The following is a 17,233-nucleotide window of genomic DNA, read 5'->3' as shown; positions in this document are numbered from 1 at the left end:
AACCATTCCCCCCACTAGACACGGCCATGAGTCGGATATATATATTCGGCATGAAGTGCGATATGGGCTACTCCTGATTAATTAATATATTTCTATCACGTGAAGTCTAGTACAAGTAAATGAAGTCTAAATATATGATTGGTAGTAACTTTTTGTGAGGTTTATTTAATATATTCTCTTATTTTCAGATGTGAACTCCCCGATAGTGACGTCGACTGCTAGTTAGCGATGCGGATACACCATCTCCATTGTGGTGCAAGAGTAACGTTTTCACATGTTTAGCTGTTCACGTGTTGGATAATAATTATAAATTGTTTTATTTTTTCCCGAAATTTTGTTTGTATCAAGGTGCTATTACAGACAGACATTATTATTGGCTTTATCGAAAATAGAATTAATTCAAGTTCAGTTACAATTTACAAAGAATATTGTTTTAAACTTATATCGCAGTGGTTTACAATTTTACGCATTTCATAAACGAGATGTTTCGTGATCATATCTTTATGTATTCTGAATCATTTGGCGCTATCACCAGCCGACATGTGATCAGGATGCTTGTAAAAGCATTGAAACATTGTGATCTCACTAAGATCTCGTTCATAAAATGTGTGAAGTTATAAATAACAATTTAAATTACCATTCAAAATGTTGACATCCTGTCAATGTTTTTATGTCACATGGCATGTAGACAGAGAAAATCTTCAATTATGTAATTTATTTGATCCATAATTATATGTTAAATTTTAGAAACGAAATATAAAAGTGCAGTCTGTATGTGCAGACTCCACTTGAATATATTTGAATACTATTTTATATTGAAAGAATTGTTCGAAATCCTTTAACAGCTTTATGGCGTAGTCCTTTTAAGAGCTAGTATGTACGGGTGGTATTTGCCACAAATGAAATTGTCATGTGGTAATATGCGCGTATTTTCATCGTTACCATGGACTTTGTAAAATTAGGTGGACTTAATGCCAACAAAGTTAATAAAGTAATAACATACGAGAACTTTAAAGTGCAATGAACAATATATATATATATATGTATATATATATAAATATTACCCGTAAGTTCTAGCTCTTAGATAGCAGTATTATTATATGACTTGTTACATAAAGCTTATCAACGTTCGCAGTTTATATGTCTGTCTGTCTGCACAGGTTATACCATAATTTCTGAATAGTTTCCATAGCGATATTTGTTTCAGCGATTTTATTATTAAGTTTTGTAACCCCATAAACACGCTATATTCTATTATAAATGTAACGAGATTGATTTACGTGTAATTGTAGAAAGTTGGACTTGTTAACTTTCGAGATCTTTACTAACGCTGGCCAATTTGTGCTTCTCTAATTATAGAGCTTATGTTTTGATTTTACATTGATTGACGATGATATGATTATTTTTCATTGCAGATAAGTAACACTTAATTTTTTTTGTTATGCAACTTTGAATGGCAAACAAGCTGATGATCCTATAATAAACATACGTAAATGAATTTGTTAAATTTATAATCATAATTTAGTTGAGCATAGACAAAAGAATGAGTGAACGATAACGATGTTTTGTTTGTTGTTTTTGGTTGTTATTAATTGAAACATTGGAATTAAGGTTACCGCACTATCAACGGCTAAATTTGTGAGAAAACATTTTGCATGTATTCAATGAAATCCAATGGAGTTGTATGAGTATGTAGGTACGATTTGTTTTTGTTTTGGGTCGGTTTTGTTAGACATGTTTGAGTAAGTTATGTAAACATGTACTGCATTGTTCTGTGTAATTAGACCCATTGTGCATTTAAAAAGTACGTTAACGTGATTATTATATCATAATCGTTTTTAATAAGAAAAAATAACAAAAAAAAAAATGTTTAAAACGATTGATATACGATTAGTTATGGTGCGTGTGTACGCGGTTCATGTAAATTTCAACAATGTAGGTTATAATTGCCAAATGAGTTATTAACAAAACGGATTTATTATTTTATATAATTTATATATAAATCGCTACTACAAAATTTAAACGATATAAAAGTAGGTTGACTTGGCTTGGCTGTGGTCAAAGTGGACTCTTAAACTCAACACTCTATTTATTCCTTATTTATTCATATTAATTTAGCTTTTTTTAACAATACGCCAGTTTTTTTTTTAATATATTAAGTTTATTATTCCATAACCACGTTTTGTTCGAAGTTGAGAAGGTTACTGCTAAAAGAATGGTAGTGTTGCCATTTGCCTTTAATCATGCTTTTTAATCCATGGCAGCACGTACTGATAAACACAATAATATATGTAATATTACTTAATATGTTCATTTTACATTTTAACGCCATATCAAGGTAATTTACGATTCGAGAGTTAAAAGAAAAAATATGAAAAAAAAAATGTATCATTCAAATTGTATTACTCGTAGCTATATTACACATATTCACTCGTGCATAACATTATCCCACTTTGTGAGATTCAAATCTTTACCAGACGTGAGGATATTATCCATTATGCTTTTATACATTATGTTTATTGATCATCACATCATCATTGTGTTTATTTCATCATATTAGAGCACTTGATTCACATGGGCACGATCTCAATACATTTATTTGTATAATCTTTATATAAGTCCTTTGGTTGATGTGAATGTATATTAAGGTTGTATATTGTTGCAATATTTACTTTATAACGTGTACGTCCATACTTACGAGCGTAAGTAATATTTTATTTACATTATTAAATTAGTTGCTTGCCTTAGCTGTTACATTACGGGGCATTGCAATTACATCATATAACCTTGTTAGTGTGATTGTAATATGTGAGATTTATAAAGGTGCAAACAAATAGGATCGCGGTAAATATTTCTCTAACAAATTTATTTTCATAATTCCTTAAGAAACTGCATTTATATTAAAAAATGCATACATAACGTATTGCAATTTTTATAAAGAAACGAAACCCCTTAAATAATGAATATAACACGCATATAAAAGACGCTATGTAATTATCGCGTCCACATTTCAATGCGTAGATATAATTTGCATTCACGTAAGATATAGAACGATGAGACGACGAAATATTTTGGTGCGTACATTATTATTTAAGATTATTTTGTATCGTTTTCTATTTATGTTGTGATGTTGGTCTTCCACGTGATTAAAATTTTCATTTTTTTATTAGATAAATATCTACTTATTTAATTATTTCTATGTACAGTGATTTACTTTAAGTAATGTGGAGTGATTTTTGAATTAATTTTGGATGCCATGTTTGATAGAATAAGATATCGGAGTACCACAGATTATAGAAATTTTAAATGATAATAGCATCTTTCTAAAGTCGATATCTTGGTACTAGTTTTCTATCCGTATGTGACGTAGTAATCATTCGATACATAACGACATTGTTATAAAACAGCTCAAATCATTATCGACACTAGATAAATCAATATTTATACATAATAATAATCTCATTGTAAATATTAGATTTACTTTATGCTAGTGCTAAGAGTTCCCGGCTCTCAAAGTAATTAAGTTTTTATTTAGATAATACTATTAATAAAAAAAATGGTTATATATAATAATTTATACTTAAAAGGTTCGGCCAATACAAATGTTATGTATATCAAAATTGTATTTTTTAAATGATCTCTTCGGCGTTAATAGTATTTAGATAATTGCTTTAGGAGTCCGGAAGTGAAATGAATTTATTAAAAGTATAAATGTAAGAGATATTTTCGCACTGTTGAATATATTCTTGATAGTCGCGTAGTTGATTTGTCACCGAGTCTGGGACCGTCTATTTGTGTCTTTACTCGGACATTAGTTTGCCTTTGAAATGGTTACAAAATGACCTTCGTCGTCTTGAGACTCTGTGCCCAATCTCCGCGTAGTCAATTTTGTCCATAATATCATAATTATTATCATCATACATACATAGAGCTGTTGTTACCAGTTAGTCATAACGTAAACAGGTCTCACACGTAATAACCTAACTTGATATTTTTCTGTAACATGCAAATAATGTGGAGAAAGTAAATTTCTGACCTATTATTACAGAAGACTATCCGTTTAGCACAGTGCATCTATCAAATCTCAGTTACATATCTAATTTTCAATTATTCTATGTGTATTTCAAATTTGAAAAAGAATTGCTCCTACATTCTAGATCCAATGCACGACTATAGATTTTCATATCCAAACAATAGGAATTTATTTAAATATTGTCTACCTTTAGAGACGTGCGGACTATATTCTTAGCACGTATCCGCATTTTTACAAGTACTAGTGACTTTATTACCATCAGGGATTTATCCATTTGAAACGTAATTTAATCAGTTTTATTCGCAGTTAATTTTATCGTTGTTAACTTTGATGATTTGACAGTTATTTAATGTTTTAATGAAATAATATTAACAATCTAATCTCCACGCTAGAATTGACTTTGCACTTTAAGTCTTATAATTTACTCATTAAAGGTTTTGTTGCAATATCACCTAATGTAGCCCTTAAACGTTTTATTTCATTATATACGATTGCAGTGGTTTGTACAGAATGTTTCCATTTGTTTTAATACTGTCCAGTTCTTTGTTTGTTGCTTGTTGAATCATAACAGTTGGAGATATGTTGGTTTTAGAGTGAATGTCTTTTCAGTGTGTTATAGTAATAACAAATATGAAACAAACCTTAATGAAAATAATAAGCTGCATATTACTAGTGCCTTATTGACTTTCAAAACTTAGTGTTTGCTGTTAGAAATAAGAAATTATTCTTTTATACATGTCTCATTTCATTTGCTCTCATTATTTCCGTTACTAGGCGTTGTCAGTCAATAAACAATGGATAATAGGCAGTTTGTTTTATTAGACTGAATTAAATATGTTGCATATAACAAGTTATAATGTTATATATATTAAGAAATATTAGCGAAATAGTGATTACTTCAAAAGGACATTTTAAATAAAGCATTTCATATTCGTTATTTATTTCTTCTATATAAGGCATTAGTCTAATTGTTTAGTCAAAATGGCGTAACTGTAAATATCTTGTTTAGAAGTTTTATTTAGGTTTAAGTGTTCAATTTAATGTATATTAGATTGAATTAGACAAAAGAATCATCAGAGAAAAAAATGGTAATCACGTTTACATAAGTGAGTTTTTTAAATTGTTTATGAATCCAACTAATGGACCAAATAAATGGCACTTTTAACTTAGACATTGTAATCGACAAAACTAAAACAGACATTGTGAGCAGGTATCAGTACTGTAAACCAACCCATAGCATTGTGGACAGTTTGTTCAAGCATATTGGATCATTGTATGAACTTATGTTAAAACATAAAAACCACGAAAACAACCTTGTATTTTATTTCATATCCTGTCTAATAAAATAAGTGCCCTGGGGTAAATCTAAAGAAATCTTGATGATACATTAACACAATTAAATGAATATTCATAATTCTTATATAAGCACATACAGTGTTTATTTCAACAAGTATCATAAAAGATTTAGCTACTTAATCATGTAACATTTTTAGATTCAAAGTAAAGATTGCATAGAAATTATTTTGGTTCAGAGTGATGTAGGGATTGGTATAAGAAAAAGAATTGAAACAATAAACATGTATTTGAAACAAAGTCATTTAAAAAAAAAAACTAACTTCTGTAAGTTCATAAATGCATGGTTTTTAACAATTATAAATACAGTATAATTGAAATTAAAACATTTGAATTTTATTTAGAAGTCTATAGATTTAAAATATTAAAAATTTCATGTATTTTTAATTTGAAAATACAAAAAAAAATTAAAATTATTTACTTATATTATCATCAATATTTTCTACTGCTTTAATTAACAACTGAGGATTTTCTTGTTCCAACATAGACAATGCAGCTTGTAATTCTACATTATCACCAGGATCAGTAATAATTAAAATTTTTAGAGTTTTCATTCTTGCTAAACTAAATACACAACCAACACATATATTACACCCACTGATGTCCAAATATTCCAAGCTTTTTCCATTTTGTCCGGCTATTCTATCTATGCACCAAACATCAACATGTCTATTATTTTTCAAAGATAGCCACTTGAGAAAATTTAAACCATACAGGTTTTCCAAACCTTCAAAACGAATACCATTGTGGTGAAATTCACTACAATCAATAGCCTCTACATAATAGCCATCACTGTAGTTACTGGGAAGATTGAGTGTAGTTATATCTCCAAATATCCATTCACTCGAACCTCTTAACCTGCAATAAAAGAAAACAATTATCACATTTTCTGTATCAAAATTATTCTTTTCTTGATTCATTTACAATTGTGCTATTACAGAAAGTATTAGTATCAGTATTGAATCTGCACTGATAAGATTTTTATTTGCGAACTTGAACAGATTCATATTGTTTGTGTATTTTATTTTAATAAAAAATAATTATTACAGGATTGTGTCTAGTTTGTGAAGAGCCAAACACACTTGATATTTACCCGATTGACTAGACTATCAATATTAAAAATTTATTTATAATTAAAACAATACATTATTATATACTATCTTTATGATTTAGTAGATAAGCAATCTTTCTTAAAACTAGTGATAGTATATGTCAAAATCCTGTGATCATATTGTCATGGGCCCCAAAGATAGAAATATGATGAGTCTAGCATTTAACAATTGCCTCTTATAAGATCTTTTTTATATTAACTACTTTAAACTTAGTTCAATGACTTACCTGACTTTAGCTTGTCGAAAGGTAAAAAAATGTACAGCGGCCAAATTAGAACCAAGTGTAGCAACTCTTTCAGGTAAAAATTTTTGATTTTGTTTTTCCTGAATTACTTTCATGTCACTCCACCAGGCTTTTATTTTATCGAACGTTAAATTTGGTATTTGTGATAAAGCGTACATGATATCCGGACTAGGGTTCTTTTCAACAAAAACTGAGAGCTTGCTAGACCATTCACCATCTCTATGTATCCAAGGTTTACGCCATTCCGGGTACAATTTTCCGTGGACTTCGCGCGGTTTAGGACCTTCTTCGTGTTTTTGATACACAGATTTTTCTTCGGAGTATTTGCGAGAAGTTATGTAAAAGCACCGACTAATTTTGTTGATGTTAGCAGGCCTCATTTTTGATGAAAATGTGTTAAAAATATCAAACTATTTATGATAGTACAAAACAGAAACTATTCATAATGTTTCCGTAATAAAATTGATTCATTAGTTGATTTTTCTGAGTTCTATTTATAATTATAATATTTATATCGTAGAATGAAATTATAAAATTCGGATATTTTAGAAATATAGTGACAAATTGACTTTTTAATTTGACATTGACAACTTTATTGACAATGACATAATTCGACATCCCGTAAAACGAGGTGAAAAGGAACAATTTTTAAGTTTAATTTCTTTTATCTATCTGTACAGCAATATTTGATGATTCGATCCGAAATCAACTATCCGGATTGTCTTCAAAAATTGGTTATTTGTTATTAATTGAATTACCTAATTTCCTTGAAATCTTCAAAAATGTGTTCATTTTGTATATACCCTGAAGTTGGGTGAATATAAAATAATAACAACATACTTATTAGAAAAAATTTCGTTTTGTTTTTCATTTTACAAGTCTGTCTTACTTTAAATATTCGCGTTTTTTCTTAAACTAAGAAATTAAAATTTTAACTTAAGATACTTAGAGAATTTAAGAGAATGGTGTCTTGGAACTTCTTATTTAGGGATTTTAGGACCTAAAAAGAGATAAGTTTATTATATTTTTTATACCATATGATGACAGACTTATAAAAAATTAAACGTGCCCGATACAGTTGCGCTGTTAAAGTTCCCATCGTTGTATTGGTATTATTAGAAAAACATTTATCCAAAAAAAAAAAGCAAAATCCTATCGTCAATTTTCGACTCTCATCCTTGAACTCACTTCACGGTAATGTAATTATAGTAGGGGTTCGCGAATCATACTTTGAAAAATATTTTATAAAGACAGATACCTGTGATATTCATGGTATCTCTCAAATAATAGGGTAGTTTCTGTAAAAGATGGATTGTAATTAATGTTTAGTGATGACTGGAAATTGTTAAATATAGGTGTATAGATAAAATATTAGTTTTCTAGATGAGTGGCCATTAATGAATTGACAATTTTAACATTCCTTCTATGTAATTCCTTGTTCTTAGTTTCAAACTCCATACGTGAATGAATTAAGTACTATATTATCCATTATCTCTGTCTACAGAAGTACCTAATTGGCGCTATAGATAAAAAGACACTTAAACGGTCGCATATTCACATCCAATAGTACTTGTTCTTAGGTATATACCGCAGGTACTATCTTTAATCTGTGCTACATTATGTATTTTTCTTTATAAGTATACATTGCTTTTACTTGTAGGCATCTTCGTTGTAGTAAAATTATGTTGAAAGGATTTAGATACCGACGGTTTCGTCAATCAGAGTCGAAATGACAGCGTACCATCGCTGTTATGTTGCGCCTGGGGAAATACACTAAGTGCTTTCACAGTTTCGTGTATCAAATCCAGTGCTGTGTTCACATCTATCAATGTACTAGTCGAATTGAGATTGATTATCCTATATTTATAAATATTCTATAGATAAAATAGATAAAAGTACATAACGCAACATTAGGAGTTCTCGCCTTTTTAAATTTTTGTGGGTATGCAGTATTATATACTATCTTAATTCCGTGACTTTGCCCACGTGCATCAATATTAGTATATATAAAATATACTCGTATTATGTGTTAAGGTAGGATATAACCTAGATGTGTACCTTTCATTCAAATCCGTTTAGTTGTTTAACCGTGATTGTGTAGTAATAGATTATAATAGTAAGCCAGGATGTAATTTATCCGTGTACTAAATTTCATTCAAATCTGTTCAATAGTTTTTGTGTGAAACAAAAACAAATATCCATGCATACTTCAAAAAGTTTCGTGTTCCACTGATCCACTAACATTTGAATCCACTAACTGTCTGAATGTAAACAGAGCATCAGTGTATGATATCAACTAGGCAAATGGCATGTTTCTGCATATGTAAGTAGCTATGGTTCCCACTAATGCACGATTAGCCTTCGATTGAGATGACTCCCTGGCGGATTTCTCAGCTTGGTTTCTAGCTTCCACGCAATTAATTAACAATTCTGAGTAATTATTAAGTAAGTACTATTTAGGAATTTGGAATTGAATTAATTGTGTAGAGTAATATTACGACTTTACACACATATTTATTTTCGTGAACGTGAATAAAAAGGTCTATTCGTGTAACAAATTTCATTCAAATCCGATCAGTAAAGAGCAACAAGAAAGTAAAATTTTACTAAAGTATATAAACTTCGACCGACGAATCCAACTCGGGTGGCCAGTGTTCGGAAAACTACACCACACCTTTTTAACCAATGTACCTCAAAGTATGAAGACGAAATCTTTAACTAGTGAGTGTTGCCAGTGATGATTTATGGAACCGAAACATGGTCCTACATGGTTGCCCGTATGCAAAAGATTAAAATTGCTCAACGAGCTATGGAGAGGGCAGTGCTCAGAATTTTTTTACGTGATAGAATCAGAAATGAGGATATCCGCAAAATAACCAAAGTAACTGTTGTAGCCCGAAGGATAAGCAAGCTGAAGTGACAATGGGCTGGCCATAAAGCTGGAAGAAACGACAACCGATGGGGAAGAAAGGTTCTTGACTGGTGACCCCGTACGGGTAAATTCAGAATAGGACTACTCCCTACTAGATGCAGTAACGACCTCAAAAGCGTTGTTAGGAGTCAGTGGATGCAGGTGCCTCAGGACCATTCCTAATAGCAGTTTGTCTCTTCCACAGATTATGTTCAGCAGTGGACATGTAATGGCTGAGATTATGATGATATAAATGTGAGAGATTTTTAATACATAGTAGATGTTTGTTCTTTTATGGACGATAAAGGAATGGTCACTCCGCTTATGATATTGTAGGGTATCAGTGAGAGGTAATAAGTGAGGATGAAGTCCGTTAGGAATTATCCACGATGATTTGGGACCAACCAGAGAGGATATATTGCTAATGGGTTTGTTAGATCCTATTGCTGACAATTCTTTTCACTTCGGGATAGTAAGATTTTCATGAGATAAAAATGGAGTAGTCTTCACGCTCGTGCTACGATACGTGCAGGATATCAGTGAGAGATGATATGTGAAGTCGGGTCTGGTCAGTTGGCCCAACGAGACAAATTCACTACGATGATTTCTTAGGCACACGTAGGTCGATCTTATTGAGTAAACTGGTAGCAATGGGGTTATTAGACCCTATTACTAACAGTCCTTTTTCCCTTCTGGCAAGGCAGTGTGTTTTTTTTTTAATGGATGATAGTGGAATAGTAACCCCGCCTGCGCTATCGATATACACTAGCGGGGTATCAGTGAGGGATGATCGGTAAGGATGAAAAGATAGCTTGTCATGACGATGGTTTCCAGAGGAAACCGCGTTGAGGTCGACTTGATAGGGGTATATTGATAGGAATGTGAACTAACCTCCCCATTCCTAGCAATCCTTTCTCCACAAGGCAGTATGTTTCACCGTTACACTACGGTCATTAATGTAATATCAAACAAGAAATAATATCTACCTACTTGTATTTCTATTTCGATTATTAGGGATAAGAAAATGAGTAGTTAATCAGGCTTCTGTTGCTAAGGTCCTTTATTAATTCAAGTGCTTGTTGTTTTCGCTTGGCATGTTATTATATTAATTCTATTCTGTAAGGGTATAGTTACGAACGTGTAAAGGACAAACTCTAGTTAGGTCTTTAGGAAAAATATCGTATAAAATAATAATCTGGGTTGCGATTTTCAGTTAACTATTATTACAGGTGATTGTAATAGTATACGTTAGTCTATTTTTTACTGTCTATTCTTACGTACATTACCAATAAATAATAAATTAGTAATTAATATTTCTAGATAGCAACGTCCAGAACTCTAATATATCTACGTCATAGTAGACTAAACTGAACAGGACTGTAACTAAACTAAAAACAAAAAAACTTTATTGAATATTCCCAGAAAGCCCGTTGTTACTTTTATTTCTTTTCAATAAATACTCTTGAGATAAAAAAAAAAACGAGTGTTTTTTTATTATTTACATTTATTTGAGACTCAATCTGGTCTCGTTGGGTCACAGTATAAGTAATATATAACAGTATATAATAATATATAATATTGTAGCACGATATAGTTTAGTATTTTTAAGGTTTAGTTATTGGTGTAAAAATAGAATGGTAACTCGGTCAACGCTATCTGTATACGCTGGCGTGCGTCTTGTGAAAGATGATAGAAAAAATTAAGTCAGGCTAGTTAGAATATAACGAATTCACTAAGAATTACCTACGATGGTTTCCAGGATGGTTTCCATATGGTGGTCGATTTGATACAACACACCCTGTATTGCTAACAATGTGACTGTTTTTTTATGGGTAATATAATAATAATGAAATAGTAACCCCACCCGTGCTATCGGTATACACTGGCGGGGCACCAGTGAAGGATGATAGAGGATGAGCATGAAGCAGATCAGTTAGCTCATCGTGACGAATTCAACAAGAATTGTTCACGATGGTTTCCAGGGGGAACCACGTGGAAGTCGACCTGATATTGCTAGCAATGGGGCAGCCAAACTCCATTGCTAACAATCCCTTTCCCCCCACAATGTGACCGTTAAACCTCATTAATAACAATCTCTTTTTCCCACCTTTTTTAAGTTAGAACTATCATATTACCGTATACTTCTTATTTATATGCTATCACTAATATATGTAGTTCCCAAAAGTAGGCGATCTGGAGGATATTAGGTAGTTCGATCATTAGCGCCTTACTATCTAACTGGACTAACGGAAAAAAGCGTAAAGTTGTTGCATCTCTATGCATCTTTTATCGAATGTATCATAGGGAGTGTTCAAAGGAATTGTTAGATTTGATACCTGGTGGTGAATTTCACCATTATAAAACCCGCCATAAACTAAAGCTCTATCCTAAACATCTGAATGACTAGCGGTCTTCCACCGTGCGTTTTTTAAGCCATTTTCTTTTACGCACAAACATGTATCAGCAGTAGTATCTCCAAACAATACGACACTGAAAACTTTAAGAAAAGTGCATATTCCTTTTGAAAAGCTGGTAGCACATCTACAATTCCTCCGTTGATGTAGACGCTCAAGAGCTGCGGTAGTTTACCATTAGGTGAGTTGCATGCTCGTTTACCTCTTGTGTTAAAAACAGGCCTATTTAGAAATTTATATATACAAATTGTGGTGGGTGTATATTTGTGTGTTAATCTAAACCAACTATTGTGTAAACATTTAATAGTTTCAAGACCGTCTTGGTTGTACAGGAAGGCTTTAGATGTGGTTATATAATACATTTAATTAAGTTCGAACTAGAGAGAACCGTGGTTTAGAAGTTTATGCTAACACTAACTCACAATACCCAGATAATTCTATTTGTTCGGTATAATATCGATTACATCGATCCCACTTAACTCTTTGGTCATCTTTTTATTATTATTATTATTTCAACCGTTAACTGTCCACTGCTGAACATAAGCCTTCCCCATAAGGGGAGTTTTGCTAGTAGTTGCCACGCTTGGCAGGCGACCGAAGTTAGGCTTTTAGATATGTTTTAAGAGGGGTGCTGCTGCCCATCCCTCCACCATAAGCTCCCTTAGTCGCCTCTTACGACACCTACACGGTATTCTGGTCATCTTACTATAATATAATAAAATTGTAAAAATTTACATACGTGGGTCTTAATAAGAGCAATAGAAGCCATAATAATAGTTTATAGAAATTTCGCTTGTCTTCATGTTTGTTCTGGTATCATACAAAAAATACCGCATGGAATTAGATGCAGTTTACAAAATTGTATTCATGAAGGTCTAACTTATTGTTTGTAACTGAAAACTGAAAACTGTTTATTGTTTGTAATTGTTTATTAAAAGCAGTCTATTTCATTTAATTTCCTACTTCTGAAATCGATGCATAAGAAGTAATATAAAAGCAAAAAAAGGAGGAAAAAAAATTTGATGCAAACTTATGATCATTAGCGTTTATAAGACGAAGTAGTAAACCGCTAGCTCATAATGCTTTCTGTATTTTTTATTCACATTGATTACTGTAGTTTTCTGTACAAAAGTCGTCTGCGTAGTTACTGTTCTGTACTTTTGCTGTTAACCAGCTATGCTTACATTGCTATGTTTTGCTTCGAAGGCTGGAATAATGGCAGTGAAATTACGGGGTATGGAGGCTTAATACCTTAGTCCTCCGTAATGGCAACGCATCAATGGAACCATGAACGCTACATTGTATTCTATGATGTCCATATCCACAGGCGACTGTTACCACTTTCCATCGAGTGGGCCGTCAATTTTGTTCGCCATTTCAAGGCGTATAAAATAATCTTTTAAGGCGATAATAAACAATATACTTATATTGGTTTTACTTATATTACACTATAAGGTTGCCTGTTATGTATACCCATACATAAGTTATGTAAAGTATTCTTGCTAATGAGCAAATGAGTAAGCAATTTTGTACTTTTTGTTATAACAATACATACATACGATTTACGGCAAGAATTTCCGGTCATTGGATTATTTAACTGCGCAAATAGAAAAATTAAAATGCCTTTGTTTGGTTTGATTTTTTGTATAGTAATTAATCACTAATTTATATATTGCAATAACATGGTATGCTCCCCCAAAATCTAAGGTATTAAAAATAGGTAAGAATAAATATAATATTTACAAGGTTTCGTCAAAGTAATATAATACTTCTCTGGCTGGACCGCCACTGAAGACGTTTCCTCACAAACACAAACAAAGCACTAGGTTTATATAAGGTCATACATATTGAAGTAAAAAGTTGGAGAAACGTGCCATGTTAATGTAGACAATCTATACCCAGTCTGATTGATTATCTTCATCATCATCATTTCAACCATTATCCGTCCACTGCTGGTCATAGGCCTCCCCCATAGACTGCCATAAGGAACGGTCCTAAGCCACCTATATCCACTGACTCCCTGCAATGCATTTGAGGTCGTCACTCCACCTAGTAGGGGGTGGGGGTCGTCCTACACTAGCCTGATTAGACCATTATAATTATTTGTCGTTGTAATTTTTTCCGAAGAAAAAATATATTTTGTCTGCTCGATCATTATAGTAATTTACCACTGTTGCTTTTTATTTTAGAACGGAATTTAGAATACCACAATGCGATCGTAGAATACAATGTGGTCAATTGCAACAATAATGAACTCACTTGAATATAAATTAATTGTTGTGGTGACATACAATTGAAAATTTAAATTGATCACGTTAAATTTCACATGCTAATAATTGAACATTTAACAGTACCTATTAGTACATTAATTATTCATTTTGCCAGCTCGGAATTACGAAATTAACAATTTTAATTATAAATGCAACTGGGTAAGATTACTGGGAAGGTTATATAGCTTGTTCTACGGAGGGTGGGCTGGACCACTTTTGTGATATGGCACCAGAGTCTATATATTCGCATCGTCACAAACTCTTTACACCTTCCTGAACACGTAATTCGGAAACATTTTGTAATAGCCGAAAATTGCTCCAAATTTTAATTTTGACATGTTTTTCATAATACAATTAGAGAGCGAACTTTGGTTGTGTTGGTGTCTCATTTATTTAGGTTAGCAAGTTAAAATTAAAATATTAAAACATTTATAAAATCTGTCTAGTATTGTAATTTTATAACGGTTCTTTTTTCTAAAATAAGTCGGTTATATATTAATGTAAATAACATTACATATGGTACGTATATATGTAAAATTGTGAGTAACGCTTAATATGTAATAAAATAATCAAATCTTTTATGGTCGTGACTATGAATACATTTTATGTCCATTTACATTAGGTGGGTGGCACAACAGATAATCCCATACTGTGATAACTAAATGGAATTGGTAATATAATTTGTAGTATTAATAATAAAAACACTGTTCTTCTCAATAATCAGCCTTTTAATACTTTTCTTACATGTTTCAACTACAATATAATTACTTTTTCTTATGTTACCGAAAATATAGAGCTCCCATCATAGACAATTAACCATAAACCTCCTATATATTTTTCACGTAGACAAGACTATAGATTAAAAACATAAAGGTTGAGTCTGTTCTTTTTTAACTTAACAATTAGAACGCTCACAAGAAAGTTTCTATATTTAAATTTTTAAATATTATATCTCATATTACTATTGTTGAATTTAAATCAGAGATATTGAATGGCATTTATACTTACCTTTTTGCCCGGTGCTTCGTACGCGTAGACTTCAAAATTAGGGAACGAATAAAATAGATCACTGTTAGACTGCTGAAGAATCTCGAAGTGGTCTGTTTCATTTGTTTCTCTGTGTGTGACAACTGTGAAAAGCGCATTCAATTTGATGCACAAATTTTTGCGTGATGCCGGAACAAACATACAGATAGACAGACAGACGAAATTTTTTAAAAATATCGATTTAACGTCTATTGTTTTTGATCTTATTACCTAAGATCTCGCATATGAATTTTTCTTAAATATCTCCTATCAGGTATAGACAATGTTTCGGTTTTTTTTATTATATTAGTAAGATAAGATTACGCATACCACACCGTGACGCATACGTATGCTTCCACTTGGCAGTAACTATGTTCTTTCAGAAGGAACCGAGTATTGGTCGAACTGATAGAATACATTGCAAACAATGTAGCTGACAGTACCTACTATCAACAGTTTTTTCCCCCCTACCATAGGAGTCCAATTGAAGGAATGAGTGCATTTGCTGACCAGATGCTCACCATCTTCAATATCGCAGAACGTTTTAATGAAGAAAATATCGCTTGGATAGGTCACGATTCTCGATGAGTGAATATGTGGAGAAGAGAAAAGAGGTAAATACTGGAGAAATCTTATTGGGTATTATTATTTCACTCATAATATTTGTTTTATCGTAAGCTCTGATTATTGATATTCAGGTAACGTTCTAATTATAATTAATTTCCCAGACCCTGTTGTAAAACGATATTAGACAAACCAACATAATTAGGATATTAAATTAGTGCTAAATACTCAAATTTCAATTTTCAGGATTGTTTGGGTAAAGTTTTAATTTCGCCAATAAAGCGATCCCCTGCAGCTTTTGTACAATTTAAGCCTTAATCAGATTAATTGAACTTTTGATATGGCCTCGTTTCCTTTCCAAGAGAATGCCTTTAATATTCTGTTATAATATAATATAGGTCATGATCAACTCAATTTAATTTGTTACTTGTACCTTCATATTTATAAATCTTGTTCATTTAGTTGATTTTCAACCGACGTTAAAAAAAAGGTTCTCAATTCGATTGTATATTTTTTTATGTTTGTTACCTTATAATTCCGTCACTTCTAAACTGATTTGAATTTTTTTCTGAAAGGGTAGGCAGAAACAATGGACCGCCAAATGCTTTGATTCAAACAAGCCTCTTATTGTATATAATAGGGCTTCTTATATATAATAGGGATTCTACTTAGGCTACATATAGATATTCTACATATCTAAATTTTGTCAAACTCGTTTAAAATCCAACATGATATCGCATTCGATTGTATTTTTTATTCATGTTTATTATCACATACCTCGACCAGTTACAAATCACTTTGGAAAATTATTTTTTTATCTGAAATGATATACTTACAGATTGGTCCCATAGAAATTTTATCAAATACGATAAACTACTTTAGTTTTTAAATCAAAATAACTGGTTTTAAAACAATTGTTTTTTTTTTCGGTATTTTATTGTGAAGCACCATTTTTAACTATTGTTGAATGGATTTGTTGCTATTGTATGTATAGTTTAATGTATTCATAAAGTACAGATAATATAATACTATACTAGTATATAAAGTTTTTTAATGAATAATAAGTAAAATTATGTAAAATTGATTTAGAATAGGATTCCTAGCAATTAAAGTTAGCTGTACGTCGCAAAGCTTTGTTGTTTCCGAAGTGAGTTGTTGTAGACCGCAGATTCTGAAGTGGTTTAAGTTTTGTTCAGTTTCGGTATAAGTTGAATGCTTATCTGTGGTCGATCGTTTGGAATAATTTATTAAGTAATCCTTAATAATATTATAAATGTAAATTTCAGTTTGTTTGTTACTTCTACTT

The 17,233-nt window shown here is 31.6% G+C and overlaps 2 protein-coding genes across 9 annotated transcripts in view; one reads left to right on the top strand and one right to left on the bottom strand.

Moving 5' to 3' along the window:
• The window catches only part of LOC113520436 (protein capicua homolog), a 46,909-nt gene extending 41,564 nt beyond the window's left edge, over positions 1-5,345 (top strand). For all 8 annotated transcript variants that reach the window (XM_052898171.1, XM_031914635.2, XM_052898168.1 and 5 more), the window contains one exon: positions 189-5,345. In XM_052898171.1, coding sequence (XP_052754131.1) covers positions 189-226 — 38 coding nt within the window. In that variant the 3' untranslated portion in view covers positions 227-5,345. The remainder of the gene's footprint in view (positions 1-188) is intronic.
• Positions 5,346-5,600: 255 nt separating this feature from the next.
• On the bottom strand, positions 5,601-7,313 carry LOC113520327 (distal membrane-arm assembly complex protein 2). The gene is made up of 2 exons (XM_026905633.3): positions 6,725-7,313; positions 5,601-6,244 (listed from the first exon to the last, which is right to left on the bottom strand). The coding sequence occupies exons 1-2, from the start codon at positions 7,120-7,122 to the stop codon at positions 5,800-5,802; spliced, it is 843 nt and encodes a 280-aa protein (XP_026761434.1). The 5' UTR covers positions 7,123-7,313; the 3' UTR covers positions 5,601-5,799.
• Between the last annotated feature and the right edge of the window lie 9,920 nt (positions 7,314-17,233).

The sequence above is a fragment of the Galleria mellonella genome, unplaced genomic scaffold, assembly GCF_026898425.1.
Source record: "Galleria mellonella isolate WM207_F2 unplaced genomic scaffold, CSIRO_AGI_GalMel_v1 utg40, whole genome shotgun sequence".
Lineage (NCBI taxonomy): Eukaryota > Metazoa > Arthropoda > Insecta > Lepidoptera > Pyralidae > Galleria > Galleria mellonella.
The sequence above is the reverse complement of the archived record's forward strand: the minus strand, read 5'-3'. Positions and strand labels throughout refer to the sequence as shown.

Excerpts from the sequence above, each read along its gene's own strand:
- LOC113520327 (XM_026905633.3), bottom strand. The coding sequence starts at position 7,122 with ATGAGGCCTGCTAACATCAACAAAATTAGTCGGTGCTTTTACATAACT. Across the intron at positions 6,245-6,724 it reads TTTCGACAAGCTAAAGTCAG|GTTAAGAGGTTCGAGTGAAT; the intron begins GTAAGTCATTGA and ends CTTTTATTGCAG.